At 36.7% G+C, this 17,272-nt stretch overlaps 1 protein-coding gene across 3 annotated transcripts in view; it reads right to left on the bottom strand.

Moving 5' to 3' along the window:
- HPSE2 (heparanase 2 (inactive)) overlaps window positions 1–17,272 on the bottom strand; it is a gene marked incomplete at both ends in the record, with an annotated part of 443,183 nt that overhangs the window by 183,233 nt on the left and 242,678 nt on the right. For 2 of the 3 annotated variants that reach the window (XM_084246045.1, XM_084246046.1), the window contains one exon: window positions 6,640–6,811. In XM_084246045.1, coding sequence (XP_084102171.1) covers window positions 6,640–6,811 — 172 coding nt within the window. Of the gene's footprint in view, window positions 1–6,639; window positions 6,812–16,055; window positions 16,230–17,272 lie in introns of all 3 variants that reach the window. The other variant, XM_084246044.1, reaches the window with a different exon arrangement.

The following is a 17,272-nucleotide window of genomic DNA, read 5'->3' as shown; positions in this document are numbered from 1 at the left end:
ATCTGCAAAGAGCTGATGAGACTCAACAACAACAAAGAAAATAATCCAGTCAAAAAATGGGCAGAAGAGCTTAAAAGAAACTTCTCTGAAGAGGAAATGCAAATGGCCAACAGGCATATGAAAAAATGTTCAACATCACTTGTCATCAGGGAAATGCAAATCAAAACTACCATGAGATACCATCTTACACCAGTGAGAATGGCACATATTAAAAAAACTAGCAACAACAAATGTTGGCGAGGGTGTGGAGAAAAAGGAACTCTTCTGCACTGTTGGTGGGAGTGCAAACTGGTCCAACCACTGTGGAGAGCTGTGTGGAGATTTCTGGACCTACTAAACATAGAGCTTCCATATGATCCAGCAATTCCACTCCTAGGTATTTACCCAAAGGACACAGAAACATCAATTCCAAAGAACACCTGCACCCCTATGTTTATAGCAGCACTGTTTACAATAGCTAAGCTTTGGAAACAACCCAAATGCCCAAAAATAGATGACTGGATCAAGAAGATGTGGTACATATATACCATGGAATATTACTCAGCATTCAAAAAAGATAAACACATGCAATTTGCAGCAACATGGATGGCGCTGGAAGGGATCATGCTCAGCGAAATAAGCCAAAAAGAAAAAGAAAAATACCGGATGGTCTCACTCATAGCAGGAATCTAGAAAACTTAAATAAGGGACCAGGAAAATGAATAACTATAAGAAAGTGAAAATCAAAATCAACAAAAAACTATGAACCAGAGACACTTTTAGGGGGGCGGGGGCGGGAGGGGAGGGATTGGGGTCAGAATGGGGGGGCTGCAATTGTATGGGGAATATAACAATAAAATTTATAATTAAAAAAAAAAAAACTGTTTCAAAGTAGTAAAGCAACAGACCAAGATTAAACTGTTCTTACATAAATGATGTATAAATACATTCAAAAGAAAAATAGAAGCTGATAAAACCCTAAAGAAAAATTCTTCATGTCTTTAGATGAAAATCAAAAGCAAAGAATAGCAAGTTCCCAAATGAATAAATGGAAAAAAATAAAACAAGCATTTTATTAAGTATTTTACATATTCTAGGTAAAATCCTAATCCCTGAAGACACAAATAGAAGATTCTTTGTTCTCAAGGCGTTCATATCCTGACTGTAAGATATTCCTAGTTAGCCCTATAACTCCTAAGTAAAAAAGATTAAAATTAGTTTGGGTCCTTAAAACTATGATAATTATGATTTCTATAAACTTCCATAATTTGTTGAAATCACCATTTGCGTGTTAATTTATAATGTTACACATATTTATGCATCTGCTTTTAGGTGAAATGAACTCAGAGTCTGTCGTTGAATAAAACAGCTAACATTCATTCAATGAACATTTATAAGACACCTACTGTATTTCTAGTTTTGAGGCTACAGAATGAATAAAACACAGAGAGGGTCCTGATCCCAATCTGTAGTCTATCAAGAGAGATATGTAAATAATTTGATAAGTGCTATGGCAGAAAAATAAACAAAGCACCACATAAGGACAGAGCAGAAGATAAGAACTCCTTCCTGAAGGTGTCAGAGAAGATCTATTGGAAAGAGGAAAAGCCAGGGAGATGCAGTATTCCAAACAAATGACACAAAGTAAAACCCAGCAAAGGCAGACAAGGCTATGATATCTTCTGAAATGTGTTTATATTTTGATGCAGCTAGAGAGCAGACTGTGCAGAGAGGGGAAGGGAGTGCCTGGCCTTCCTATCTGCAAAGTGGGCAGGCAGCGGACCCTAAAGGCCAGGGTGTGTGTAACAGGGTTTAGATTTCAAGAAAGAGTGATTTGATCATATGTTTCATTTCTATAAAACTACCCAGAAATCTCTGTGGGAAAATTATTAGAATTTGAAACTTTTAGTGAAAGTCATTTAAAGTGTAAAGTAAAAATGAGAAGAGGGGATGAGTGTTACTAAGACATCAGAACTAACAGAACTCAGTACCTCATGGAGTATGTGAACACAGGGCAGGAGCAAACCTAAAATGGCTTCCTGGTCTCTAGCTCAGGCAAAATGGCTACCGTGCCAGGAACCAAATCTGGAACAGGAAAAGGAGGAAAACTAAGCCTATGAAAACTGTGCGATTCCTTTCATAGTTTACAGAATTAAAACTTAACCATAAAGCAAGATATTGCATTAATTAAAGTAGAGTAAATTAATAAAAAGGACAGTAATCATTGTTGCGGGGCATGGGGTTTGAGGGAGCAGACACACTAACACATTGCTATTCCATAACCTGGTGGAATTATTCCGGAAAAAAAAAATTGGCAACAAATGTAAGAGCCATAAAAATTATCATGTACTTTGACCCAAAAGCCCAACGTTCTGGAATATAGCCCAAGGATGTAATTCAAAAGAAATAAAAAACCTATTTGTATAAAGATGTTTATAGCTGCACTATATATTACAGACGAAAACGGGAAACAGTCCAGATGCCCAACAGTGAGGGAACACTTAGGCAGACTTTGGTATATTAATGCAATGGAATATTTTATTGCTATTAAGAATGACAAATATGAGAACTATGTAGAAATATGGAAAGGGCAATATAAAACAATGAGTAAAATATGCAGAACTCAAAATGATGCATATACAATGATAACAACTATGTAAAATTACATCTGTATAACCAGGAGGATTGGGAAAGACTGCAGAACTGGTAATTTAGAGTGCTGACATTTTTTATACTGTTGGTTAAATTGCTGGGAATGTTTATGTGTTTCAAGTTATATTTCACTGTGTATTTAGTGCATAGACATTAAAAAAGATAAATCTTCATTTTTTTTCTTGCACATAAAAGAAAAAAAAGTGCTCACCAGTACCTTTTGTTGCCTAAGTGACTTTTTTCTAGTGTCTTGATTCCTGTTAGTTCTTAGGTGTATGAGGAAGTTGACCCTACTTCTTGCCACCACGTCTGTCCCTAACTATTGAGTTCAAGCTTTTTACTGACAGCAAGCCAGCATTAGGTACTGATATTTATACCATGGACACAAACTGGAGTGCCCTCACTATGCCCTATGCATCTCCTCCATATAATTTTAAATCTCAGACACAGAGTGTTTTTATTCTTATCATCTATTACCCCATGGAACTGCCCCTGCACTTAATGAAGACTCATCCCTCTGGATTCCATTTCTTCTAAGCTTAAAGGACTTCACACTTTGGCTATATCCTTCTTCTCTTGTATCATTGAGTTCTTTACTCTTGGATAAGTTTCATCAATGTAAAAAATTATTCAACATAAAAAATTATTATTCATCAACATAAAAAATTAAATGCCATCCCTGGCTCCACATCTCCCCTCATTTTTCTACTCTCCTTCATAGTAAAAATTCTACTGAGTTGTCCACATAATTGTTTATTTTTTTAATTAAGATTTATTTACTTATACATATAAGAACTGGGGTACAGGCCAGAGGTGCAGGGGGTGAGAGGAGTCACCAGAGACAGAGTGAGGAACAGAACAGGCAGACTGACTAAAATACACTGCTGAGGAGTGCAGCCAGTGAGACAGGAGAGGTCTGCTGTGCATTGTGGGTAGCTCCCTGGCTGGGGATCAAATTCATGCTGCAGAGGCTGCGGACAGCTTCACAGTGCTATGCTTAACTCCTTGCACCACCAGAGAGGCCTCCCACATTATTGTTTCTAACTTCTCACTCTTCATTCACTCTTCAAACAAATGTATGTGACTTCTGTTTCCATCGCTCCACTAAATTTTTTCTTCATGTTGCTGAATCCAATGGCACTTTTCAGTCCTGTTACTTGACTTCTAGGCCTCCCAACAACACTCCCTCCTTACTTAAAACTCTCTTTTCTTGGTTCCTGTGATATCCCATTCCCTCCCTTCCTCTCACTTCTGGGGGCATTCTTCTTTCCTCACATTTCTAAATGTGGAGTTGCTCTGGACTTTCTTTTTATATTGTCCTCAACTGATCTCCCTGATTCCAGGAACCGTAAATCCCATTTGCATGCTAATGACACCCAGAGGGAATATTTCTAGCAGAGACCTTCATCCGCTGAATAATAGTCAATGATATACTGGACATCTCCATCTAGACTAGTGCACAATAAACATACGATGAAAACTGAAATCATGATATTCTTCCCAGAATCAATTATTTCCCCAGACTTTCCTTCTCAGCACTGCACACCTCGTCACTTACACATTCCTATGTCACATCACCATACACGTATCCAGTACATCACCGAGTTCACGGATTCTACCTGGAGCAAGGTATTCCATTGCCATGGCCCTCACCCTGATCCCATCGCTTTTCCTCTGAATTACAGCTGCACGCTTCTTGATGATTTCCCGGCTTCCTCTCCAGTCCATTTTAGATTGAGTAGATAAAGCATACCATAAGGAAGCAAAAGTCTGTTACCCCAAAATATAACTTTTTGGCAAATGGTTGATTTCATGGGTCAGGCTCCAAAGGCTAGGTGGAGGTTCCTTTTGAAAAAGGCATGTATGTGTAAGCTTCTCTCTATAAGGGACTCTCCCAGGAAGACCTGATCACCTTATCTCTTTCAGAAGGAAAGGCAGAACTTAAATCTGCATACCTTTGTTTAGTGCCTTCCTTCTTAAATTCTCTGACTGACCACCCCTTTCCTGCCCTCCACCCCCTTATCTTGGATAAGCTACTGAAGATGGTGTCTGAAGTCATGTGATAAGTTACTCAGTTTTACTGGGTTACTGGGTTTCCCCAGAGGTCTACATGTTACCATTTAAGCTTCTATTTTTTTCTTTAACCAATTTACCTGATGCTTGCTTGATTATTTGCTAGCCTAGAAGAACCCAAAGGGGTACAGAATGATTTCTTTTGCCTCCCAACAATACTTACTTACATAGCAAATCAAATTATTTCCCTTTTCAGTTTAAAAAGATCCAATATCTTTCCCAACATATAAGTCCTTAAACTACATCTATAAACCCCTATAAAACATGATCACTAATTATTTATCTAGATATTCCTTTCATCTTGGTCCTCCTTTCATCCTCAGAACCCTTTTATATTGTATATTATATCATATTATATTATAATATATTATATTATATTATACTATACTATATTATATTATATTATATTTTCCATTCCTAACACCTGTTGCTCAAGAACATTTGCATAATGAATGACTGATAAATATCAGGTCAGGCTACTAGGAGAACATCCTGAATCTCATGGAATACATTAATCAAATCATTAAAGTAAATTAAATTACTATACACATGTGATTATTATCCTGTAATTATAACATGTAGAATAAAACCAACCTCTCTATCACCACTTCACACATGCACGCACGCACACATACACACACATAGTAACTTCAAAGGACATAAAGGGAAGCTTATAGCTGCATTTGTGGGTGAGGCCCATGTCATGAAACTGTTCTGTGAGAAAAAGAGGAAGTTAATCCTGACAGAAAGGGAGAAAAGAGAAGGGCAGGGAAAGGACAGAAAGAGAAACAAGGGTTGGGAGACGTTTTATAAATGAAAATGCCTAAAATTAAATTTTGAGTTGTTAATGTTGTTATAATCTTCTGCCTTCCCAAACCTTCACTAGTTTAGATTAAGAATAAACCACCACAAAGGGGAGAGAGTTACAAGAGCCATCAGCCACAGAGGTCAGACAGGAGGATGGTCAAAGATTTCTTGATCCTAGGACATTTCTGTTTATACTTGTATTGCATTTATCTAACCTCACTTGGTCTCTGTACTTCACTGGAAAATGTCTTACTCATCTCTGAAGGAACTCATCAATTGCAGGAGGAACCATACCTACCCCAGAGTGACATGAGGCCACATAAAAGATGTGCCTTGGAGTATACAGAGTTCCAGACAAGCTCCCGACTCTCCTGGGGGTATTGTTCCCACGCTTCCTGCTCCAGTTACATCCCCACTTTGGGTCTTGGATTCAACATAGATCTTCAACCTTCTTCATGCCATTCCCTCAGACATGCCCTCTGACCCTACATAACTGTACCCAACCTGCAAAGTTCTCCCACTTATTCAATCTGACCTGGTGCACAGCCTCTGAGTCAGAGACCACTTAACACAGTGTCTCATCTACAATCAGTGCTTAAACAAAATTCTTAGTAGATTCAGTCAAAATTAAAGAAATCAGGTGACAGCAATTCTCAGGATATCTGCTAATAAACCTCTACACTAAACTACACTTTAATCTACAGGTATTTGTAGTGTTTAATAACTTTTTAGGTCAGCTCCACTGGCCAGGAGTCTGTCAAGCTTCACTTTCTATAAGAGGTCACAAAAAAAGTAGATAATATTTTGCCTTTAAAATATATAAAATGATACCATGAAAAACTGTAATGTTAAATGTGCTTTTTCAAAGAACGTATTCCTTCCAGCCTATCCTGGAGATGATGTAACCCCACCCAACCCCACCATGTCATGGTAACTGTGGAAAGCCTAGAGAAATTAGAAGTGTTTCCACTGATTGATGGAAAATCCCTGATTTAGTTGGAGAAACCACTACAGAAAAAGTCTCCCCATCTTTCTTAAGTCTGGAAATAACCAGGAAAAATACAAATTACATTAACTTATTACATTTAGAAAACAATGCTATAAGAACAGCTAAATAATCTGACCTACCCATCTAGGAGGGCGATGACATTCTTCCTGGGCCGCCCAATATTAGGGCCATACAAGCTGGCTCTGGAGTAAATCCGGATGGGCTGCAACAGGCTCTTCAACTGGATGTAATCCTTTCCCAACTGGCTGCCATTTACTGCCCGGCCATGCATGGTCCGATAGTTATTTGGCTCTAGATTAGAAGCAGACATGCAAGTCAGAGTTGAAAAGGGGGAGGCTTTGCCAACCCTTTCCTTTCCACAGATCGCTCTGCCTTTTTCTTAATGTGAATATAATAACCAAACAGAGGGTGTGAGCTCGCTGAACTTGAGGAACCACCTTAACAAAAACTCAGGTGCCATCTAACTGCTCTATTCATTTTTAAAATAATCTTCATAAAAGGGCGCCTAATTCACATCACAGAGACCAGACTGATTTTCAGGTGATACTCTACAGTGCGTGGTATATAGGTTGTAATAGTGTCCTCCAAATTCATGTCTACTCAGAACCTCAGAATATGACCTTATTTGGAAATAGAGATTTTGAAGATATAATTAGTTAAAATGAGATCATATGGGGTTGGGGTGTGTCCTAAATTAAATTTAAGAGAAAGGAGAGGGAGGATCAGGTGCAAGACACAAGGTAGAAGGTCATGTGTCAAAGGTGGCAAAGACTGGAGGGATGCAGTTATATCAAGGGTTGCTAGCAACTACCAGGAGTGGAGGAGAGGTTTGGGATAGATTCGCCCTCAGTTTGCAGAAATCAACTCTGCCGATGCTTTTATTTTGGACTTCTGCCTCCTGAACTGAGGGAATAATTTTCTGTTGTTTTAGTCTACTGAGTTTGTCATTTGTTATGAGGAGCAGGAAACAAATAAAAATGGCAAAAATAAAAGTTTCATAAAGAGGGTCATTGTACCAAAAAGTTAGAAGAAACATAATGTTCAATAATAGGAAAGTGGCTGAGTGAAATCATTTTTAGTAGAACCCACTTTCTATACCCAGTTTCTATTAACTTAGTAGTTCTAAAAAGGGAAAGAAAGTCCTAAAAAAAAATCTTAGGGGGCAAAGTTGATTTAAATTGAAGCATGTGCCCCAGGGAAGGTTAACACCTTGGCTAGCTTGAAGCTGTGATACTGGTAGGACAAGTAATAGACCTACAGACATGTTAAAAAAGTGAACAGAGAGATTTGGGGATTAAGACAGCTACAGTGGGCTTGATAAACTCACAGTTGGCTCTTCCAGCCTAGAAGGCTGTGTGTGCTCTGGAGTGAGTAGAGAGGGTACCAGCCAGCCATACATTCCCAGGTGAATGTGAAACCTACTACCTTCATAAAGGAGAAAGCATGTTGGAAAGTAAAACGTGGTCAGACTTATAAACTACCTAAATTTTTAATGTGTCCCCCAACTCACACACACTGGTAGAGGGGACAAGCGCTCTCCTCAAGGTAAGCACAACCCTGATCATTGTCTAATACTAAGCTATATTTGCTCAGGGACATCCTGCAACAGGGTTTTAAAAAAAATAAAGATTGAAAAATAAAATATTTAAGAGGTATCAGCACGTACATGTTGCAAGGGAGATAGACTCTATAGAATTAGTCCAGGTAAAACTTTAAACAAGCAGACAAGAAACAACAAAACAACCTCTGGGATAAAGGATTCAGAATCCAGAGTTGCTCCAATACATTATGTGAGACGTGAAGTTTGCAACAACAAAAAAATATAGCATATAAAGAAATAGAAAATATAAGAGCATGTTCCATAAAAGTGAGAGGAGGGGCAGTTAATAGAAACTGTCTTTTAGGTGACCCAAACATTGGATTTATCAGATGAGGACCTCAATAACTGCTATTTCAAATATTGTCATAGTCCTAAAGGGGAGAATAAAAAAACTAAAGGAAAGCATGATGCTATTGACTAATCAAAAAAGGCATATAATAGACAAAAGTTATAAAAACATTAAATAGAAATCTTGGAACAAAAATGACTCTTTATATGCAGGGTAACACAGTGAGGCTTACAGCTGAATTCTTACCAGAAACAATGGAAGCTGGAAGACTGAGATGACTCAAAATGTTAAAAGTAAAAGACAAAAAGTTAACTGAGAATTCTATATGCAGCAGGTTATCCTTCAAGACTGAAAGTAAAATTTAGATCTTCTTAGAAAAACAGAGGATGAAATTTGTGAAAAAACTCTGCCTTACAAGAGAGAAGATCAGGAAGTCTTTAGGAGAAAGGAAATGACAACTTCCAGAAAAAGGGGGAAAGGGAACATTTCCCAGCTCATTTTTGAGGCCAGTATTCTCTGATACAACAACCAGTCAAAGACATCATAAGGAAAACAAATTATAAATTCCTCATAAATATAAATCCAAAACTGGCCCCTAAAATATTTACCAACTGAATCTACCAGAATTTTAAAGTATTATACATCCTAACAAGTAGAAATTATACCAGGAAAGTATGGTTGATTTAATATCAAAACCCAACTAATGTAAAATAACACACTGGTAGAATAAAAGACCAAAACCACATTATCATCTCAAAAGATGTAAATATAAGCATCTGACAAAATCCAAATCCCATTACTGATCAATACTCTGAACACCACCACATAGGGGAGAACTTCCTCTTGATGAACATATCTAAGAGAATACCACATATTTAGTGTGAGACACTTTCCTAAGATTGGAAACTAGAGAAGGAAGTGTGTTTTTGCCACTTAACTCCACAATATATGAGAGGTTCTAGTCAGTGTAACCAAGCAAGGAAAAAAAATAAAAAGCATCTAAACTGGAAAGGAAGAAGTAAAACTGTCATTTATTCTCAGACAACATATTCTGAAGAATTCACACACGGGAAAAATACAAGATCTAAAAAAATATGTTAAACAATATTGGGAGGATTAAAAAAAGCCATGTATAAAATCAATTATATTTCTAAATACTATCAATGCACAATACAAAAATGAAATTAAGAAAGGAGATTCACTCACAGTTACATCAAAAAATAAAACTTTTAATAACAAATTTAACAACAGACGTACAAAACATGCACTGAAAATCACAAAACATTTCAAGAGAAATTTAAATTTCAATAAATGAGGAGAAAAATCTATGCTCATGGATTGGACTATTCAATATTGTTAAGGTGGCAATCTCTATACACTTATCAATAGATTCAAGGCTATGTCTATCCAGCAGGCTTTACTGAAGACATAACAAGCTGATCTTAAGATTTACATGGACATACAAACACCCAGTATAGCCAGAACAGTTCTGAAAAAGAACAAATCTAGAAATTATAAATTCCAGTCTTAACACTCATAAGGCTAATTATAATGAAGGCATGTAGGCACAGCAAAAGTATAGATATAAAGATCAATGAAACAGAATTAAGAGCCCAGAAGAAAATACATTTATGATCAACTGATTTTTGCTATAAGTATCAGGAAAATTGAATGGGGGAAAGAATAGTAGTTAAAATAAACATTACTAGGACAACTTGAGATCCACGCAGGCTCAAAAATAAATTCCCAATGGATCTATGTTCATATGTAAGAGCAAAAGCTATAACCCTTTTAGAAGAAAATATAGGAAAAGCATTCTGCGTTCTTGGGTTAAGCAAAGCTATGACACCAAAAGCACAATCCATAAAATTTAAAAATTATAAATTGAATTTTGTCAAAAGCCAAAACATCTGCATGTCATAGGATGCCATGAGGAAAATGCAAAGGTAAGCTACATACTGGGAGAAACTATTGGCAAATCATATGTTTAATGAAGAACATGTATCATGAATATAACCAAAATCTTGCATCTCAATAATAAGATAACACAAACAAAAAGGCAAAGATTTGAGTAGACATTTCACCGAAGATTTAAGAAGGGCTAATAAACTTATTAAAGAATGCTATTTCTTTAGTTATTAGGCAGGTACAAATTAAAGCCACATTAAAATAATACTTTGAATCCACTTAAATGGTTATAATTAAAAATGGCATGCAATAACATGTGTTTCCAAGGATACAGAAAAACTGGATCCTTGGGAAACAGTTTTGTAGTTTATTAAAAAAAAGCAGATTATCCATAAGAATATAAGAATTAATAACTCTTTTCCCTTCCCAGGTATCTTCCGAAGAGAAATGAAAGCACTTATCCACACAAAGACTTGTATGTAAATGTTTATAGCAGCATTGCTCATCATAGCTGAGAAGTAAAAACAAACTAAATGCCTGTCATTTAGGTGAGGAGAAAAGCAAAATGGGGTCGATACCCACACACTGGATCACTAGTAAGCAATAAAAAGGAATGCACGACTTTTACATGCTACAACCTAGATAAGCCCCCAAAACATATGAAGGAAGTCAGATGCAAAAGGCTACAGAATGTATGATTCTAGTTATATGAGCTGTCCATAAAAGACAAGTCTACAAAGACAGAAAGCAGATTAGTGTTTCCTGGAGCTGGGAATGGTTATAGGAATCGCCTGCAAACTGGCACAAGGGATAATTTGGGAGTGGTGCAAAGGCTCTGAATGTGAAATGTGGAGATGGTTGTACAAGTCTGTGAATTTACTGAGCGTCATTGTACTGGGGGAAAAAAAGGAAGAAGGAAGTAGTAATCATAAGCACAGATATAGGAAGTAGTAAGTTCAAGTTGAATATATCAATTTGAATTACTAAAGGGGAAAAATTTTATGAAAGAATAACAATAAACTGTTTTTAAGTCCTATTTATTATGTTTCTCCTCTACTAGAATGTAGACAGGTATATTTACCTGCTAGGTACTGATGTATCTCTCAAAGGTAGTACAGTACCTTTGGCACCTACTATGCAGTCAATACTTATTTCATTGCTGCATGAAAGCTGAATGAAGTGAAGAAAGCCAAGACATGTTAACAGATTTAGCACCTACTGTCACCTTTAGTTTTTTGTCTCACCTCTCTGAATATACTGCGTTACATTTATAATATTTACTTTATTTACCTGTATAATATTTTGAGTTCCTAATAGAAAAGAATTTGAAAGTGCCTTGTAAACTAAATACTATGCAACTACAGATTAATGTTTGCTAATCGCAAACATAAATCTCTTAAGAAAGAAACTTTAAGTCTTTTAGCGGCAGGACATATGCATTACATGTCCTTAAAAATAAAGATAAACACATAATATCCTGTTCTGTATGTTCCACCAAGGGGAAGAAGAATGGGCGAGAAGTTAAAGCATCTCCTCCATTCTTCCCGGCAGCACTGAGCATAGCATGTGTTTAAAACATATTTTGCATAGCATGTGTTTAAAACATGTATCTTAAATGGAGGGAAGAGTATGTATGTGGGTGGGAGAGTGTGAAGAAAGAGTCAAGAGGATGAAGGTGAATATAGTGAGAAGCAGATAGGAAGACAAAAGGAGAAAAGAGAGCAGATAAAGACACCATAAATACTATCTCCTCTTCCCCTTCCTCCTCTCTATCTCCCTTCATTTAATTCCTTATCCATCAAATGTTAACTTGAAAATGCAGTTCTCAGAATCTCTGGGCTTCATAAACAATTGCCAGTGGTGTTTCAACCCTGTGTTTGGCCTTCACAAGGCTGTAACTGTTACATATTACAGAAAAATAAACTGTGTAACTGCATAAATGACTGTATATAAACACATCATGTATTTATCCATACAAACACAGGCTAAAAGCTTAATAAATGTGCAAATGAATAAATAAAACTGGAGTATCAGAATCACCATCTCTAAAAGGGTAACCTTTATAAAGTCAGGAATTTGATTTTGCTAATTCACTCAGTAGACATTAGATTCCAAGAAACTGAGTCCTATAACTAAGATCATAAGAGAATGTGGATGAATGTATAAGTCAGACATAGGTATGAATATATGAAACTGACTCAGGAATTAATTACAGTAGCTATAATTTGCTCACAGATGAGGGAAGATCAATTTGGGAAGCACATTGATAACTTACAATGTCGTCATCAATTAGAGATGTTGCATTATCTCTAGATAATTTAATATTGTAGAGCTCTTGAGAAAACAAACACCATTTCCCTGGAGCAGAGTTGTACTCTTTCCACAGTTTTAGCACCAGCTTCGAAATCCCCCCAGTTCTTCCTTACTTTAGGTCCACCAATGGTTAAAACAAATGGAAATAATTAGTATCATCACCTGACATGAACCAATTATGGAGCTTACAATTTATGGATATTTAAAGGAAATATTTCATAGCCACAGAACATAACTGTTAAAAATCTTTTATCAAGAAAGTCATTCTTTAATAGCTACTGACATCCTAAACTTTCTTAATATCTACCTCTTGATACTGGGTATATCTTGCTTTTGTGGTTGCCTAGAATATTTGCTGATTACAAAGGAGAAAAAAAAGTAGGTTAGTCTTTTGAATTTTAGCACTCTAGGAGAAACAACCAAAAAACAACCTACTTTGATTTTTCCAATGTGAGATTTTCTCTAGAGATAAGATACTTGCTAATAGGATGTGGGAGGAGAGGCACAGGGGAGATGAGTGATAAGAGGGCTGACCAGTGCTATTGTCCCTCCTGAAATCTGAATACAATGATCAAACCTCTGTCCAAAAAGATAAGGTTACAAAAAGGAAAATGAACAGAAGATTGGAGAGACAAGTCTAGACCAGGAAGATGACTATGCAGATAAATTCTGAGGGGAAGGATGTGAATATATAACACAGAATAGCTGTACACAGAATGCACTGAATATTTTAAGGGCTATGATTCTAGCACCAGAGAAACTGTAAGTGATTGTAAAATGAATGAGAAAAAAACAGTAAAAGGTACACTGAGTTGGGCAGATCATTAAAGTCATATGAAAAATAGAAATATAATTTTCAAGAAAGGAAAGATATGGAAGGAATGGGCAGGGTGCCCACTTGGTAGTGGTGAATGGCACTACAATTTTGGTGGTGGGTGTGATGCGGTATAAACATATATCAAGGTGTAAAGCTGTATTCCCAAAACTTACATAACACTGTAAACCAGTAGTGATTCAATACAAACTTTGTTTAAAAAATGTCAAACTCTAATATTTTTGACTAGAGACTCAAAAAATGCCAGTATCTCCTTTGATAGAAATACAAAAACATGACTAGATACTTTCTACTTTATTAGTTTTTAATTCACAGATTTGGTTATTTTCCTACTTATATCTTCATTTTCTTATCTGTGATGGCACCTTTTCTTCTCATCATAATGATTCTTTGCTGTTGTTAAGCCCTGAAGAGGCACTTTAAAAACTGATGACGAGAATCAAGTATTATGTGGCTAAGGTGACTAACATTCTTTAAATGTAATTAGTTCTATCTTCAAACTATTCAGCACAGTTTGGTGGGAGGGGACAGGTAGAGAGGGGCAGGCTCTCAGTCTGGAATAGACGGATATATACAGAAAGATGCATGTACCCTCTCTAACCCCCACCACCCAATCCAGTTAAGCCGATTCAAGATTTATTTAATTTAACAAGCTGCCACATTGAGAGATGTCAAAAACCCAGGAGGATTTATTTCATCAGTCACTTGTGGGTAAATTGTAAATGCTTTGGGCTTATCTATAACTAAATGAGATTTTTTTTGCAAAAAAAAATTTTATTTAGGTAGCTCATTTTGAAAGGAAAACAAGGAAACCGCTTTGAGGCAGAGCACGCATTCTCCAGTTCACCAGAGGCCCTGCCACTCCTTGCTCTCTTATACACAACCCACTTTAAACCAGCTAGGAACTAGCTGGTTCCTCCTGGCATGATGTCCATTTTGGGAAATGCAGTCTGAAGAACATCTTGCTCTGTTTGGAGATGAGAACTAAGAAGGTAGAGTCAGATATTGAGGCTAGGTGGGGTAGTTATGAATTAACTATCTAAAATAACAGAAAATGTTGAGCACATGGAACAGAAAACGTGAGGGAAAGCAGCAAGGACAGAACTTCACCCAACTATGGAATAATTGTGCCCAGTTCAAAGCTGATCACATCATTCTCGCTTTTGTCATGGACTGTAGGACACCCAAAGTGATCGGGAAGATGACAAACCACAGGCTACCCCAGTTCTTCCTCTGACAGACAAAGCCTTGGCAATTTAGTTCAGTGGGTCTCCATTTGATAATAACTCTCCCCCAATTCCCCCCTCTCCAGGGGAGAAGAGGGAAGCATGAAAAAGAAAAGAAAGAAACAGACCTTTACTGAGTTAATGACTACTGATAGGAAAATAGGATGTTTATTCTTATAAGACTCTCATCTCTTAATATCTTAATATGAGAACTTCCAATTCTAGGATGCAATAAATGCACACACATGAAAGTGAAGGCACACACACACACACACTCCACTCCAAACAGTAATGGGTTGGATTGAATATTCTAGGCCATGGACAAAAATATTAATTTGTAGCCGTAATTTTAAGAGAAGTCTTGATTTGTTAGACTCAACTGTTTGTTCTAAGGCTTACCCCAAAAAGGCCTTTAATTACAGAATCAGAATATTTTCACATTTATGCTATTCATAATTTTAACTATAATCCACATTAGTTGACTCAATAATATTATATATATATATACATATATGATTAGTAAAAAAAAAGTGTGACTAAGGCAATATTTCTTCAAAGTGGGTCCCATAAATTACTGTTCTTGGGATGATAATATGCCATACACACACACACACACACACACACACATACACACACATACACACATCACAAATATATACAGATGCACATGTCAACACAATTTAATGATTAAATAGGACTAACTACAAAATTTGCAGGGTCTTATTTAAAATAAAAATGTAAATCCCTTTCTTAAAATCTTATGCAGATGTTGAAGATGGTGATACCAGAGCATAAAACAGGCATTTGTAAGCATGGAGTCCTATAGCAAAGATTGCACACCCCTAAAACCAACTCTAGTGAAATGGTTTAAGAATGCTCAGCTATAAAAATGTTATATGGATTTTTTTGAGGCAGGACTTCTGAGAGCCTTTTATAATCTAACATGCACAGAGTACTTTCAGGAGGTGTCTATACTATAGGGCAGTCTCCAAATACACTTGACCAATTTCTTTTGAATTTTTATAAGGGTCATGTTCAGGACCACTGCTCCCTAGAATACACACTCTAAAATGCAGCTCAGGCTGTGCAGATAGGCTTTATCTGGTTTAACATCAATTTGTTAGTCACAAATCACATATGACATCATCACCATATCTGGAATAGGTAAGTGGAGACAGCAATAGATGCAGATGGTGCAGATTCACTAAATCTACCGACCTGCGCTATTTAGCTGTTTGCAATTCAGTGGTCAAACAGTCCAAGTGTTTCCTGGGCCAGTGCAGATGGTTTAACTGAGACTGTATCCTCACCAACTTAGGTTTATCCCTTATCGTCAATTAAGAGGAAATAACATCCTTACTTACCATTACCCAATTCCCAAGAAATGTTGTACTTTTTGCTGGCACTGTACTTCAACAGACTCAGGGCACTAGAACTGTTCCAGGAGTTATTGGGATTACGACGCAGTGCATTTAGAGCAAATATCAGGTGGAGTCCAGAGCAATCAGCAAAGTTATAAAGTTTGTCTAGAGACCTGGCTGGGAAGAAGCAGAGAAAGGCTTGTAACTTTCAAATCAATATTCAAAAATATTAGCTACTACCAAAAAAACCTTTCTATGAGCTTCCCACTAATAGGAATTACACAGTCAGCCTTCTAAAAGTGACTATTACCTCTCGGGTTGGGTACATTTCAAGGTGATTTTGGAAAGTAGCACACACAATTTCAGGTAGAGGCTGCATATTGGCAACCCGGACTATTTCATAGTATGTTTCATCTGTTAACAAAAAAATTGAATTTATGATATTTAAAATGGGTAGATATTTTTAAAAACCACTGAATCTCTAGCTTTCTTAAAAAGCCAGAAGATCTGATACTTTTAGGGTCTATATTCCCGAATGACATGATAAAAACAGTGTCAGGAGACAGGGTCAAGAAAAACAAAAGGCTGATGAATCTTGGAAAATAGCTCAGCCTAACAGTGCATCCAAAAAAAATTCACTCAACCCTGATAGTTTCAATATTTCTGAGAATTTCCAACTTCTGAGAATGTAAATACCACAATCATTAGTAGAAATACATTCAATTGCAGTTTATCCCACACACCATCAACTCTATTTACCCAGTATCCCATGCCCAATCAATTCCTTAATTTCATTGTCACAATTCTTAGTTAGGTTCTCACTTCTACTTGCATGAATTACCACATCAACATCTCTATTTGCCTGCCTACTTCTAGATGCTTCCTATCCTGCCAATTCATCTCTCCCCAATCTCTTTAATCAATTTCACTCATCCATCAAAACCTCAGCAGATCTTCAAGACCTTTTTCTTCCTAGGTCCAAGGCCTCTACTACTCAACCATAATTTTCTACCCCACCCTCAAACCTCTGCTGTTCTCTATGAGTTCTTAGTTATTGTCCGTGAGTTCTATTTATTCTATTGGTCTTTGCTCTACTTATTCTGCTCATTTGGCATGTTCTTTTCCTTTTTTAAGCATATTCAGCCCTTACTTGTCCTTCTAGGCAGTGTTTCCCAAAGTATGAACATCATGGCTTTAAGTGGTATACAGATTGAAAGAAA

The sequence above is a fragment of the Talpa europaea genome, assembly GCF_964194135.1.
Source record: "Talpa europaea genome assembly, chromosome: 10".
Lineage (NCBI taxonomy): Eukaryota > Metazoa > Chordata > Mammalia > Eulipotyphla > Talpidae > Talpa > Talpa europaea.
The sequence above is the reverse complement of the archived record's forward strand: the minus strand, read 5'-3'. Positions and strand labels throughout refer to the sequence as shown.